At 41.9% G+C, this 16,092-nt stretch overlaps 2 protein-coding genes across 2 annotated transcripts; both read left to right on the forward strand.

Annotated features, from left to right (window-relative positions):
* Positions 1–6,089: 6,089 nt before the first annotated feature.
* On the forward strand, positions 6,090–6,602 carry LOC117280252 (uncharacterized). The gene has a single exon (XM_033659936.1). The coding sequence runs from the start codon at positions 6,090–6,092 to the stop codon at positions 6,600–6,602; it is 513 nt and encodes a 170-aa protein (XP_033515827.1).
* A 51-nt stretch (positions 6,603–6,653) lies between these two features.
* LOC138895365 (uncharacterized) lies at positions 6,654–7,373 on the forward strand. The gene has a single exon (XM_070180047.1). It carries the CDS (start codon positions 6,654–6,656, stop codon positions 7,371–7,373), a length of 720 nt encoding a protein of 239 aa, XP_070036148.1.
* The last annotated feature ends 8,719 nt before the right edge of the window (positions 7,374–16,092 follow it).

Here is a 16,092-nt window from a genome sequence, read left to right on the forward strand (position 1 = left end):
AATGTAAATTTCTCCAAGTGTATGAACAAAGCTCAAATGCATGAAGTTTATTTCTATTTTCTCCAAATGTAAAACCAAAGAAACGTTGCCCTAAAATCATACCGCCGTCAAATGCTGCATCTAGAATCACACCTAACCGGCCCCGGGCCATAATCAAGCATAGGTGATATTTGACCTCGTTCGAATCAATACCTAACTGGCCCTCGGACATAATCAAGCATAGGTTATATTCGACCTCATTCGAATTAACACCTAACCGGCCCTCGGCCATAATCAAGCATAGGTTATATTCGACCTCGTTTGAATCAACACCAAACCGGCCCTTGCCCATAATTAAGCATAGGTTATATTCTACCTCGTTCGAATCAACACCTAACCGGCCCCCGGTCATAATCAAGCATAAGTGATATTCGATCTCGTTCGAATCAACACCTAATCGGCCCTCGACCATAATCAAGCATATGTGATATTCGACCTCATTCAAATCAACACCTAATCGTCCCTTAGCCATAATCAAGCATAGGTTATATTCGACCTCATTCGAATCAACATCTAATCGGCCCTCAGCTCTAACTGAGTATAGGTTATATTCGACCTCGTTCGAATCGACAGCTAATCGGCCCTCAGCCATAGATAAACATACGATATGTTCGACCTTGTTCGAACTAACATCTACTGGCCCTAGGCCATGATCAAACTTAGGTTTTGTTTCGACCTCGTTCGACCCTACTCGAGCTAAGTTATTACGACTAGGGAAACCAAGGCAACCAAATAACAAAATAAAAAAGCATACAAATTCAAATAGAAGAATAAAGAACCAGGTACAAATAATAAAATTGGTATTTCATACTTAGAATATTTTTTACAAAGGCTCGAAAAGACGCTCACTAAAAATGCAGAAGTCTACGGCAAAACAAAAGGAGGAAAAAAAAGCTACTAATCGCCGCCTAGCCCAGCAGCGCCATCGGCCTGATTGCCTAGGCCATCCCCATCTGCCCCTTGACCAGCACCATCGCCATCAGGATACTCATTCTCATACCAGGAATCCTCGTCAATCCGATCCACGCCTGTATCCTCCTCATCATCACCGGCCTCCAGTGTAGCAGGATCGTAGCCACAAGCGACTCGAGCTCTACGTGCCTTAACATGAGCATCCTAGAAGACAATTTATAAAACGGTTCCCTCCCTCATCATATCTCTAAATATATCCATCTGGGCCTCGACATGAATCCATTCCTCGTACAAATCTCGAGGAACATCAAGGAAACTAGAAGTGCGGGAAGATGATGGTCGAGCCAGTAATTGAGCCTTCTCGTCCTCGAGGGCAGCGACTCGATCATAAAGGCCAGAAGCCTCTTTCTCTAATTATCTAATCCATTCATCAAGCTGCTCTTCTTTGAGCCTGGCCGTCTCCAAGGCACTCTCTTGCTCGAAACGAAGAACATGGATTACGATCTCCAAAGCCTCTGCCTTCCTCATAGCCCCCGACCGATCTAACTCCGCCTTCTCGAGATCCGCTGCCTTCTCGACGACCTCGCCACGTAAACCATTCGCTTTGAGTTCACACTACTCGATCCCGATGCACAACAAGACCATCTGGGCTTGGAGATGACCGCACTGGGCTTCGACCCCCTTCTAACCTCAAGATCCTCTTCTTTATCTCTTAGCGCCCCCTTAAGAACGCTGCATTTTTCAATGACCCTCACCAGCTCGCCATCCTTTTCCTTCAGCTCGTCTCGGAGAGCCTAGTAATTTTCACTCTCACCAAAATGCCTACAAATCTCGCGCTGCTTCCCATGGTTCTCGCGGTATTTTTGCTCCATCTTCAGAAAAATAGCCTTACGCCTCTTCTCTTTTCGGGTGCTTTCAATCTCCCAAATCACAGTCTGAAAGAGAAAGACAAGGAAAACGGAGAGTAAGGACGAAGCCTAAACGTTGAATTTGACAAACAAAAAATGGAAGAAGTCGAGAAGCTTACCCTGAGAGTGAGACTGGCTATGCTCCTTGATAAGGTAGCTTCATCCAGCTTTTCAAGGGTTTTACCCTCCACGTCAGAACAAAGGGGACCAAGGGAAGGAACCACATTCTTTGTATTTACCAACAAATCTCTATCCATAGGGATCACAATGGTCCGCGTGGACCCCTCCAGTCTTACTTCAAGTCGGGTAAAACCCTCCCCCATCATCCTCACCTTATCAGCATCAATATCAGATCCCGTGTTGTAGTCATCCTCAACAACGTTTTTTGCTTTCCTGTCAACTAGCGAAGAAGGACTATCAACTGGTCGCGAGGCCGATGGCTCATCTTGCCGTGAAATATCACAGACTTTCGCAGACAGCCCTTCAGCTTCCATCGTGACATCGGGAAGGGACGCGCCCTCTACGGTCTCAGCCGATGAAGGAATCTCAGGTGGTGACTCGATGTCATCTTCGAGCACTATTGTCGCCGTCTCACAGATGACGAAGTCGGCCCCTTACTGAATCCACAGCCCGGGCGACCCCATCACTAACGTCCACCGATCTTCTCTTACGGGGAACTAAATTCCCACCGCTCGGCGACGACTCTTCCTCATCCACTAAATGATACAAAGGGGAAGCCAAAAACTCTGCTGCCGATATGTCCGCAGGCAGAGAAGAAACTGATGTTGAGGTAGCAGTAGGTGGGGCCGATTGTAAAGCCCGTAAGTTCTTTTAGTTAATTCCTACTAATTTTGAGCTGGAAAATACAATGTAATTAAATCTGAGCTACATGATTATTCGAGTGGAACAAAGTTATTGGAATGCTTAGGGATAATGTTGATAGTTAATTATTTAATTAGTGAAGGTTACAAGGTCATCAAATGCATTTGGAGTATATCAAGTTACTATGTCATAAGTGCTGAAATTTTGAGAATTCAATGGTATGTAACCAACTTGAAGAGTTAGAATTTAATAAGAAAACAAGGATTTAAAATCCCAGCCTTCAGTTGGCAACGAGAAAGGATTTAGAAAACTAGGAAAGTTGTTGGCCAACAAAGAGACAAATGGGACAAGGATATGGGGGGGGGGGGAGGGGGAGAGATAAGGAAATTAATTAAATATCAAAGATAAGGGAGTAATAGAAGTAATTATGAAAGACAAAAAGCAAGCATATTAAGTTGGAAAATGGAATGATTAAAGTTCAAGACCAAAATGTTGCTTGAGTGATGGAATAAATTGGAACCCAGCGTGAGACAGTGAAGTGCAGCAAAGGCATGCAACTCAGCATCCGAAATTTAAAACCCACAGCTGAAGTTTTTATAGGCATTTCCTAGAGAGAAAAATTATATTATTTTGGACTTGGTCTTGGGGATTTTAGAGAAGGAGGAGCTCTTTAACATGAATACATCTTCAAGGTAAGAATTAAATGCCTTTCTTTGATAGATTTGGTTCATTTATTACATCTCTTAACCCTCCAACATCGTGGGATTCACTAAGGACATTTCATGAAACTCAAATCTTGAAACTTTTAGGGTTTGACAAAGAGGTAATTTCTTCACTCCAATCTTATGTACTATACTCCATGGGCGTAGTAGAGTATATTTATGAAGTTAGATTTGTATTTAAAAATCTATTCATAAAATCCTAGAAGCTAGTCTTAAAATTGAAGAGTTGGTTGGTAAAGATGATGAATAGTGTTGGGTCTTGTTTGAACGATGTTATTTTGAGTTTCTAGTGGAACGACTAGATCCCATAACAAGTTTAATGAATGAGTTGGAATTAAAATTCAAGGATTGAACTTCAAATGATGAAATTAGGATTTTTGTTAAACTTATGAAATTGGACTTAAGTGTTAGACGCTTAGTTGGTTTAGTTGGTATCGTTGTGATGCGTTCTTGAATTAAGTGAGTTCGTATATGTAGATTGTGACTCGTTGGCATTATTGGATCATTTGGGGATAAGGTTGGATGCAATTTGAGGTACGTTGAAACTTACTACCATCAGAACTTTTCTCCATACTCATATCGAAACACGATTAAATTTGTACCATTCTTGCATCATAAAAGATTTAAGTGCTATGAATATTATTTTCTTGAAATGTTTTATCTTAATTTTTAAAAAACTAAATAAATAGGGAATAACACTTGTAGTATTTTTTTGAAATGGAAATACATGAGTTGTGAAATATCTTGAATTTAACTATTCTCAAATAGTTGATTTGGCTATAATATCATCATTGATAAATGTAAAGGTTTTGGGAGTTACTTAAATTCATCGAGATTGACCTTGGATACTTTTCCTCATTAGGTCATGAAACTATACGTGCCGGTGTAGGCGTAGAACCTACCTTACGGTTGGGAACTATGGCAGAGTACTTCCCTTTAGGGGTACTATTGTGCTACTTTATTAGCATGACTGAGTCGATTCGTGCGGCACAACGATGGGACGACCTGAGCAGGTAGGGTATATGATACTTGCCGCTAGGTACATAACCTAGTTGACCTTCTTTCGTATCGGTGATGGTATAGGGCTCCCGGTAAATGAAAAATCTAAGATGATTTTGCAAAGAACAATGCTAAAGGAAGACTTTGAAATATGTTTTACCATATTATTTTATTTTACTTTCTAAATTGTTAATTGATATGAAGGCTTCTTTCTTGATATCAATTGTTATTGCATATCTTATATCTTCTTAAATCATGTCCTATTTTCTTTTGGGGAATGGTTCATGATTCGTACTAGGCATGTGGATCTTAGGCCTTTCGGCCACATTTCCATTTCTATTTTCAGGTACTGGACCAGAGCAGCTTGGGCCGCGTGGATAGGACAACTCTACATTTCCCGTTGACGTTATTTGGTGAGACTCCACGCTAGTATTCGTGGAGTACTTTATTATATTTCTATGCTGTTGAGCCACAAGGTTATGCCTTGCTTGACTATTCCATTCAGTGTCATAGAGATTCCATAGACAATAGTAGTATTCATTTTGGGTTGTAATCCTATGGTTACTTACATGGCATGCATGAATGAAACTTTCTTTTATCTTTATGAAGCTTTGCCTTCAAAGGAAAAATATTTACTTAAAGATATTATTCATGTTTTGTCGTATATCTTAAAATGATTGTAATTGAAGAGGCTTTCGCATCCTCCTATTAGGCATATAGATGTGTATTAATCTATGGGATGGTTCACTCGGGTCTGGTAGAGTACCGGTTGCCGGTCACATAGTTTTTGGGCATGACAAACTTGGTATCAGAGCCCTAGGTTCTAATTCGAGGCCTAGGAAGTCTACGGAATCATGTTTGGTAGAGTTCTCTTTATTGGTGTGTCGTGCACCACACTTATATCGAGAAGGCTATATGGACATATAAGAATACTTTACTCTTTTTTCTTATTCTAGAATCGTGCAATAGATCTAAGAAATATTTCCTAACTCATGCGCTATATTAATTGGCATTAGATGGTGAACACGCGTGGCGGTAATATGAATTGGGAAGCTATTGCTGTACCTGATGCGGCTTCGGGAGGAGTACCCGCTAGACCTAGGGGCCGACCTCCGAAGGCTGCAAGAGCACAGACTCTGCCAGTTCCAATGGCTCCAAGGATGGTCCAGGAGCTCGAGGAAGAAGTTGATGAGGCACATGCTCCACCTCCAGAAACAATCACTTGGAAAAGACCCTCACTGATATTAGAAAGGCTATGGATACTTTTGCTGACCTCATGGCTATGCAGACCCAACAGAACCTTCAAGTGGGTATTCAGGCACTCCAACATGGAGGGATGGGAGCACTAGTGGTTGAGGACATGGCACAGTTGGCCATGAAATTTGTGAGACTTGAGCCGCTAGTTTTCACTGGTACAGATCCCAGTGCAGACCCTCAGGACTTCTTGGAGGAAGTTAAGAAAGCTACTACTTTGCTGGGAGTTAAAGACTACCAGGTGGTTCGATTGGCATCCTACCAGTTGAAAGACATTGTTGACCTCTGGTTCAAAGGGGTAGAGAAAAGTCGACCGGAGGATGCACCTCCAATGATTTGGGCAGAATTTAAGAAGATCTTCATTAAGAAGTGGTTACCACCAGGAGTGAGAGTCGCCCTTGCGATATTGTTTGAGACCTTAAAGTAGGATACCATGACCGTCCTTGAGTATAGCATCAAATTCGAGAAGTTATCCCGTTATGCTCCCCACCTCATCCCCACCGAGGATGAGAATATTGATCGCTTTGCTCGTGGCTTGATTTTGGGCATCAGAAAAGATACGGCTAGTGGGAGAAGAAACACTACCTTTACTGACTTTGTAGATCTAGCAATGGATCTCGAGAGGATTCATCAGGAGGAGAGGGCCAACAGGGAGCAGAATAAAAAGGCTTGGAATTTTGGCACTTTCAGTGCAATGCATAGTTCGGGCAAGGGGCAGAACAACAGAAGATCATCTGGCCCATCGCAGTCTAGGATGCAGACATCTTTCAGTAGCCCTCCAGTGGAATACAGTTCCGGACAAGGAGGCCAGTCTAGGTCTGTTCAGAGTGAGCACCGTACTGCATTGCAGGGTCAGAGTAGTGTGGGTTCTTATCAGCGTCAACCTAGTGTTACCAGGGGACCCCGTGGTCCGTACTATGGTTGCGGGTTGACGGGTCATATCTGAAAGTTTTTACCTAATGGGAAACAAGGTTCGAGAGCTCACTTGACACCTTCTATGGCTACTACTTCAGCTACACCGCCCCTACCTAGGGGTAATACGGCCCACAACGGGCGCAATGCAGGAAATGTGCCACAGACAGCTGCTACTTCTCATCCTATTGAAGAGGCTTCAGATGCTGTTATCACATGTATACTTACAGTTTGTGCTCTAGATGCTTATGCTCTTATGGATCCTGGATCTACTTTTTCCTATGTTACTCCGTACTTTGCTTTGGATTTTGGGATAGAGCAAGAACAACTACTTGAACCATTTTCAGTGTCGACTCCGGTGGGAGATTCTGTTATTGCCTCCCGCGTTTATAGGGGTTGTGTGGTTATAATTCAAGATCGAGAGACTATAACAGACCCCATTGAGCTAGAAATGGTTGACTTTGATGTGATTATGGGGATGGATTGGTTATACAAGTGTTACGCCATTCTTGATTGTCGTATTAAAGTGGTCAAGTTTGAGTTTCCTAATAAGCCAGTTCGTGAGTGGAAAGGCAATATTGTTGAGCCTCGAGGTAAATTTATTTCATACCTTAAGGTGAAGAAGATGATCACGAAGGGATGTATTTGTCATTTAGTTAGAGTCATTGACACAACTGCGGAGGTAACAAGCATTCAGTTTGTGCCAATTGTTAACGAGTTTCCTGATGTTTTTCCCGATGAGCTTCCGGGTATTCCACCAGATCGGATTATCGACTTTGGGATAGATGTGGTGCCATATACATAACCGATATCTATTCCCCCGTACCGAATGGCTCCAGCCGAGTTAAAAGAATTGAAGGAGCAATTGAAAGATTTACTGGATAAAGGGTTTATTAGACCTAGTGTATCACCTTGGAGTGTGCCAGTGTTGTTTGTGAAAAAGAAAGATGGTTCTTTGAGGATGTGTATTGTCTACAGGCAACTTAACAAAGTGACCATCAAGAATAGGTATCCATTACCTCGAATAGATGACTTGTTTGACTAGTTACAAGGGGTGAAATTCTTCTCGAAGATTGATTTAAGGTCGAGGTATGATCAGTTGAAAATTCGAGAGAAGGATATTCCCAAAATGGCTTTTCGGACCCGCTACGAGCATTATGAATTTTTGGTGATGTCATTTGGGCTAACAAATACACCCGCAGCATTTATGGATCTAATGAATCGGGTTTTCAAACCAGACAGATTCGTGATTGTTTTCATTGATGACATATTAGTCTATTCGCGAAGTCAAGAGGAGCATGCGAATCATTTGAGAATAGTGTTGCAGAATCTTTTGGAGAATGATTTATATGCCAAATTCTCTAAGTGTAAATTTTGGCTTGAATCCGTGGCATTCTTGGGTCATGTGGTATCTCGTGAAGGTACTAAGGTTGATCCTCAAAAGATTGAAGCGGTTAAGAGTTGGCCTAGACCAACTACACCGACAGAGATCCATAGTTTCTTGGGATTAGCGGGTTACTATCGGCGGTTTGTTGAACATTTTTCTACTCTTGCATCTCCATTAACCAAGTTGACTCAGAAAGCTGCGAAGTTTCAGTGGTTGGATGCTTGCAAGAGAAGTTTTCAACAGTTGAAAGCTAGATTGACTACGACGTCGGTATTGATGATGCCAACATGTTTGGGTGACTTTATGGTTTACTGTGATGCCTCTAGAGTTAGGTTGGGTTATGTCTTGATGCACAAAGGTAAGGTTATCGCTTATGCTTCTAGACAATTGAAGATCCATGAGAAGAACTATCCGACCCATGACTTGGAACTTGCCGCTGTTGTATTTGCTTTGAAAATTTGGTGGAATTACTTGTACGGTGAGCACTGTGAAGTATACACCGACTATAAAAGCTTGCAATATATATTCAAGCAGAGGGAATTAAACCTGAGGCAAAGGATATGCTTAGAACTATTGAAGGATTATGACTTAAGCATTCATTACCATCCAGAAAAGGCGAATGTGGTAGCCGACGCGCTAAGCCGAAAGTTAGGAGGTACTTTGGTGCATTTACCGATAGATAAAGAGATTTATGTTTGTGCCATAGCATGTTCCTCTCTTATTGAGCATGTCAAGGCTAAATAATTTGAAGATCCAAATTTGGTGGATATTCGAAATGGTGTACAATCTAAAGATATCCTCGCTTTTTATCTTGACGATGATGGGGTGTTGAGGATGAACGATCGCTTGTGCGTGCCAGATATTGATCGACTTCGTAATGAAATTATGGCTGAGGCACACAACTCGAAATATTCTATACATCCAGGGTCCACAAAAATATATAAGGACGTGAGAGATCTATTAGTGGAATCGAATGAAGGAAAACGTTTCAGACTTCGTGGCTAGATGTTTAAATTGCCAACAAGTAAAAGCCGAGCATCAAAGACCTGGTGGGTTGTCTCAAAATATTGAGATTCCACTTTGGAAGTGGGAGATGATTAATATGGACTTTGTAGTGGGTTTGCCTCGCACCCACTTGAAACATGACTCTATTTGGGTGATTGTAGACCGACTTACATAGTCGGCGCATTTCTTACCGGTAAAGATGACTGAAACGGCACCACAGTATGCTAAGTTGTACTTGAAAGAAATTGTCAGACTTTACGGTATTCCAGCTTCCATTATATCTGATAGAGGGGCCCGATTTACTGCTCATTTTTGGCAGTGCTTTCAAGAGGGATTGGGTACAAGTGTCAATTTGAGTACCGCTTTTCATCCACAGACTGAAGGACAAGCTGAGAGAACTATTCAGACGCTTGAGGATATGTTGCGGGCTTGTGTCCTTGATTTTGGTAGTAATTGGGATGAACACTTACCCCTGATCAAATTTGCCTACAATAATAACTATCATGCTAGTATCTAGATGGCTCCATATGAGGCTTTATACGGACGACGTTGTAGATCACCTATTGGATGGTTTGAGCCGACCGAGGTAGGACTACTTGGTCCCGATCTTGTACATGATGCCTTAGAGAAGGTGTCTTTGATTCAACAATGGCTTAAGACTACTTAGAGTCGACAAAAAAGCTATACAGATGTACATCGACGTAAGTTGGAGTTTAAAGAGGGCGATCAAATGTTCTTGAAAGTATCGCCAATAAAGGGCGTTATGAGATTTGGGAAGAAGGGAAAGCTAGGTCCTAGATTTATTGGTCCATATCGTATCTTGAAAAGGATTGGGTAAGTAGCCTACAAGCTGGAGTTACCTATATCGATGACTTTGGTTCATCTTGTTTTTCATGTATCGATGCTACGGGGGTATGTGCCTGATCCTGCTCACATCGTCTCACCGGAGGTAGTAGAAATAAATGACGGCTTAACTTATGACGAAGAACCTGTTGAGATTCTTGATAGGCAAGTCCGTAGGTTGAGGACTAAGGACATAGCTTCAGTTAAAGTGTTATGGCGTAATCATGACGTCGAGGAGGCTACTTGGGAGGCCGAGGAAGATATGAAAATCCAATGTCCACACTTATTTACGACTTCAGGTATGACTATTTGTTTTTAGAAATTTTGAGTTTAGAGTTTATCATAATTTACTTCCATGGGGCAAGTCATTGATTGATTTATCTATTGCACATGGTTGTTAGACTTGTCTTATGGTAATAAATTTTATTGTTGTGATGTTGGGAGAGGCTATGTACTGGTGTCTGGAGATATATGAAGTCGCGGATGCATTCATTGAGGTAGTTGTGATGAGTAGAGCCACGTGGGGCCATTTATATTGTATTCTTATGGCTCGTTGTGAGGTTGAAATTTTGGGATAAGCCTAAACGAAGGAAACTCTGCCGAACTTTTTAAAAATTTGGAGAGTTAGTCAAATTTCGAAGCCTTAAAGAGTTAAGGAGTAAGTAAAAGGCTTGGAGATTATGCTTTCAGACTTTAACACGACCAAGAATTTACATTCGAGGACGAATATTTCTAAGTGGGGGAGAATGTAAAGCCCCGTAAATTCTTTTAGTTAATTCCTACTAATTTTGAGTTTGAGAGTGCAATGTAATTAAATCTGAGCTACATGATTATTCGAGTGGAACAAAGTTATTGGGATGCTTAGGGATAATGTCGGTAGTTAATCATTAAATTAGTGGAGATTAAAAGGTCATCAAATGCATTTGGAGTATATCAAGTTTCTATGTCATAAGTGCTGAAATTTTGAGAATTCAATGGTATGTAACCAACTTGAAGAGTTGGAATTTAATAAGAAAACAAGGATTTAAAATCCTAGCCTTCAGTTGGCAACGAGAAAGGATTTAGAAAACTAGGAAAGTTGTTGGCCAACAAAGAGACAAAGAGGACAAGGATATGGGGGGGGGGGGGGACAAGGAAATTAATTAAATATCAAAGATCAGGGAATCATAGAAGTAATTATAAAAGACAAAAAGAAAGCATATTACGTTGAGAAATAGAATGATTAAAGTTGAAAACCAAAATGTTGCTTGAGTGATGGAATAAATTGGAACCCAGCGTGAGACAGTGAAGTGCAGCGAAACAAGGAAATTAATTAAATATCAAAGATCAAGGAATCATAGAAGTAATTATGAAAGACAAAAAGCAAGCATATTACGTTGAGAAATAGAATGATTAAAGTTGAAGACCAAAATGTTGCTTGAGTGATGGAATAAATTGGAACCCAGCGTGTGACAGTGAAGTGCAGCGAAGGCATGCAACTCAGCACCCGAAATTTAAAACCCACAGCTGAAGTTTTTATAGGCATTTCGTAGAGAGAGAAATTATTTTATTTTGGACTTAGTCTTGGGGATTAGAGAGAAGGAGGAGCTCTTTACCATGAATACATCTTCAAGGTAAGAATTAAATGCCTTTCTTTGATAGATTTAGTTCATTTATTACATCTCTTAACCCTCCAACATCATGGAATTCACTCAAGGACATTTCAAGAAACTCAAATCTTGAAACTTTTAGGGTTTGACAAAGAGGTAATTTCTTCAATCCAATCTTATGTACTATACTCCATGGGCGTAGTAGAGTATATTTATGAAGTTAGATTTGTATTTAAACATCTATTCATAAAATCCTAGAAGCTAGTCTTAAAATTGAAGAGTTGGTTGGTAAAGATGATGAATAGTGTTGGGTCTTGTTTGAACGATGTTATTTTGAGTTTCTAGTGGAACGACTAGATCCCATAACAAGTTTAATGAATGATTTGGAATTAAAATTCAAGGATTGTCCTTCAAATGATGAAATTAGGATTTTTATTAAACTTATGAAATTGGACTTAAGTGTTAGACACTTAGTTGGTTTAGTTGGTATCGTTGTGATGCGTTCTTGAATTATGTGAGTTTGTATATATAGATTGTGACTCGTCGACATTATTGGATCATTTGGGGGTAAGGTTGGATGCAATTTGAGGTACGTTGAAACTTACTACCCTCGGAACTTTTCTCCATACTCATATCGAAACACAATTAAATTGAGTTTCTAAATGTGAGTCCTAGCTTGTAGGGACGAGCGGGTTGGGATTGTACCATTCTTGCTGTAAGGACCGGTAAAAATTTAAATCAAAAACTTAGGGTTTCGTGGTGCCAAGTTGGATTAAACAGTACCCTACGGACTGAGAGGAAAATATTTCACAGAAGAACATATTTCTGCGGCCCATTATACGGCCGCATAATGGCCGCAGAGTGAAGCAGTAAGTTTGGCCAACTTGAGGTCATTTTTGCGGTCGATTATGCGACCGTATAATTGATATGTGGACCGCATATCGATCGCATAATCCCTCTTGAGTTTTTGCGGAGGGAGTTCTGCGGTGCATTATGCGACCGCAGAATGAGTATGCGGACCGCATACTGGTCGCATACCTGGGCCATAAGTTCAGGCCCTTGAGGGACATTTATGCGGTCACTTTGCGGACCGCATAACCATTATGCGGTCACATATGTGACCGCAGACCTGTATTGGGGCACCATTTTTTAAAATTTAAAACCCGACCCCCATTCCGTTATAACACCCCATTTAGTCTATTTTGAGCTAATTTCTGATATTTCTAGTGTGAGAGAGAGAGGGTACTAGAGGGAGGAACTAATTTTCATCAATAAATCTTCATCCATCACTCAAAGCTTGGAAATACTCAAGTAGAGCACTCAATTTCTTCATCCAAAAAGGTAAGACTTCACTTCAGCTCTTAATTTCAAACATAGCTATAATGGGGTATTAATAAGATGGTCCATGGGTGTGAGGGATGTTTACCTTGCATGCATGTGATAAAGAGTGTGGGAAAAATAAGAAGTGAACTAGAACCATAAATGTTTTCCTAATTTTGGGTTTAATTTGTATATTGCTTAAATAGATTGAGGTTGCTAAGGGTTCCGAAAAATTGTAGAGTCTAAAGAAGCGCAATTGAGGTATGTATGGCTAACTCTTTTCTTCCTAGAATCGAACTCCTGGTGTCCGAATGATTGGTGTAAGTTCCGACTTGATCTTACTAGAATTGTTTGCCTTAGTGTGTTGGGTTGAAAGATTTATGTTCCCTCATGATTTTTGATAATTACCATGTCATTATGCTATTTGAGGACGTATCTATGATTTTCCAAGTTCCTTCCCTTATGTGTGCAATGCCTTATATGATGGTACTTATCGACACGAATGATGACGTTATTTGATTGAATAAAAAGGGAAAGACTTGAATGGTAAAATATGCCCAAGTGCCAAGAACTATTTAATAAATGAGGCTATTTGTGTCATGTAATGAAAGATGGGAAAGAGATGTGAATTGAGTGAACAATTGGAAGAGGTTATGTGTCAAGTGAGATGGCTTAGCCGATCGGGCCGAGATCGAATGCCATGCCATACACATGGTGGCATTTGTGTTGGAAGTATTGATTTACATTGTGGATATGGATATGTCTCACTTGGGATGGCTTAGCCGGTCGGGCCGAGACCGGATCCCGTGTAAAAATACGGTGACATTATGAGTTGTGGCTTTGGAACTAAAGATTATTATCCTAAAAAGATGAAAATATTGAATTGGGAATTGTGTGATCCTTAGTTGGTGTTTTCTTGTATTTTCATGAAGTACTTATTGATTATTGTGACTGCCTTCTCTTTGTTTCACTATTCATTCTACTGAGATTGGTGTTTGCCTTACATACTTGTACTATTCGACAATACTAACGTCCCTTTTGCCGGGGGCGCTACATCTTTTAATGGATGTAGGTGGTTCTATCGCAGATAGCGCTGATCGCAGATAGTGGTGTTCTCCCTCACACTCATCACAGCAGCCTTGGTGAGTCCCATTTCTTCCTGGGGTCATATAGTCCTTCTTTGTATAAGTTTTCATATTTTGAGGTATAGTCGGGGCCTTATTGCCGGTATTGTTATGTTGCTCTTTTGTACCCTTAGAGGCTCCGTAGACGTTTATGTGGGTCATGTACGTATGTTGGGGTTTCGTTGGATCGAGTTGTATTTTGGGAACTTAACTACGACATAACATATATAATGAAAAATGAACTAGCAACGTTTATATAACTGATCTCTCCCCTGTTTTACAAATGGTGACGCGTTCCCTTTTTGGATCATGAATGAGCCGGGTAGGAAAGGTTTACTAGGCTTGCTCGACCGGGTTCACTCGGTTGAGCGCCGATCGCGCTCCTCGAGGTTGGGGCGTGATAAACTTGGTATCAGAGCCTAAGGTTTTAAAGTGTCCTAGGATGTCTCGGAGCCGTGTCTAGTAGAGCCCTTCTTATCGGTGTGTTGTCGACCACATATATATTTAGGGGGCTACTTGGACATTTAAGAATGATACCCTTCATTGTTGTTCTATATCGTGCGATAGAGCGGAACATGAGGTTGTTTTCCCCTAACTGGTGCATTATTCTAACTTTCAGTAAATGGCACCTAAGAAGAGAGCGAGATAATGCGGGTGAGGATAATCCCCCTACTATCACACTGCCTGATTCGTCTACTCCAGAACAGACTACCCCAGTTCCTACACCCGCGGAGGATGCTACAATCCCTCCCGTCGGTATACCTATTCCGCCTCCAGCCCCAGCTCCTGGTCCTGGTATTTTCGATGGGGATCTTAGGGGAGCTATTCAGATGCTGACTCAGTTAGTAGCTTCCCAGGCTCAGAGGTCAAATGCTGTACCCACCTCATTTAGCTTGCAAGGAGATTCTTCCGATTCCAGGGTTAACAGGTTCCTTCAGTTAGACCCTCCAGTGTTCACTGGTACTGATCCCGCGGCAGACCCTCAGGAGTTTATTGATGAGATGCATAAGACTCTCCGAGTTATGCGTGCTATGGAGACAGAGGGAGTAGAGTTGGCCTCCTATCGTCTGAAAGGGATAGCATATTCCTGGTTTGAGACGTGAGAGGATTCCCGTGAGGAGGGGAGCCCTCCGGCGGGATAGAGTGAGTTTGCGGATGCCTTCATAGACTATTTCTTGCCTGCCGAGACTAAGGTAGCCTGTGCTGTAGAGTTTGAGACCCTTAAACAGGGTAGTAAGAGTGTGTGGGAATATCACATGGAGTTTGTGCGCCTGTCAAAGTATGCTGCTCATATGATGCCGACTATGGAGACTAGGGTGCGTCGATTTATGCAGGGCCTTAGCCCTTTAGTTATTAATAAGGCTGCCACAACTGCTCTAAATTCTGACATGAACTATGGAAAGATGGTGGCATTTTCCCAAGCTACGGAGGCTCGAAAGTTAAAGTTCAGGATGGAACGGGAAAGTAGTAGTAGGGCCCGATCAGCGGGCAACCTTGGGGATGCATTCGGAGGTGGGAGATTAGCCTTTCGGGGAGGATCATCAGGGCCATCCCAGTCTTATGCTCAATCTTCAGCTAGTGCCTTGCCATCAGGGCACGGTCAGCAGCGGGGGAGTCGCTTTAGGCCCTGTCAGGGAAGCAGAGGGTCCCACCATTAGGGCCGATCAGGAGAGAGATTCCAGTAGCAGCAGAGGGTCCCATGCCCTATGTGTGGGAGGATACATTCGGGAGTCTGCTACCTGGACATGCCAGTATGTTACAGATGCGAAATGAGAGGCCATATTCAGATAGAGTGTCGTGCATCCCGTCAGGGTGCAGTCAGGGGCACAACTCAGTCATCCAGTCCTACAGCTGCCACATCTTCAGCACACCCTCCAGCTCGAGGCTCTCCAGCACCCACAGGGCGTGGTGCAACTAGGGGTGGTGCACAGAGTTCGGGAGGACCCAGCCGATTCTATGCTATGAGTGGATGACAGAGTGCAGAGGCTTCACCGGATGTCGTCACAGGTATATTAATTATTCAATCTCATGATGTGTATGCCCTTATTGATCCCGGATCTTCTTTGTCCTATGTTACTCCTTATGTTGCTACAAGCTTCGGAATAAAATCGAAACAGCTTCATGAGCCGTTCTCTGTATCTACTCTGATTGGCGAGTCTATTATGGCCGCACGAGTTTATAGGGATTGTGTTGTCACGGTGCGTGGTCGAGATACCATGGCCGATCTTATTGAACTAGGGATGATTGATTTTGACG

The sequence above is a fragment of the Nicotiana tomentosiformis genome, chromosome 7 (genome assembly GCF_000390325.3).
Source record: "Nicotiana tomentosiformis chromosome 7, ASM39032v3, whole genome shotgun sequence".
Lineage (NCBI taxonomy): Eukaryota > Viridiplantae > Streptophyta > Magnoliopsida > Solanales > Solanaceae > Nicotiana > Nicotiana tomentosiformis.

Coding starts and splice junctions, on each gene's coding strand:
- LOC138895365 (XM_070180047.1), top strand. CDS start 6,654: ATGGCTACTACTTCAGCTACACCGCCCCTACCTAGGGGTAATACGGCC.
- LOC117280252 (XM_033659936.1), top strand. CDS start 6,090: ATGACCGTCCTTGAGTATAGCATCAAATTCGAGAAGTTATCCCGTTAT.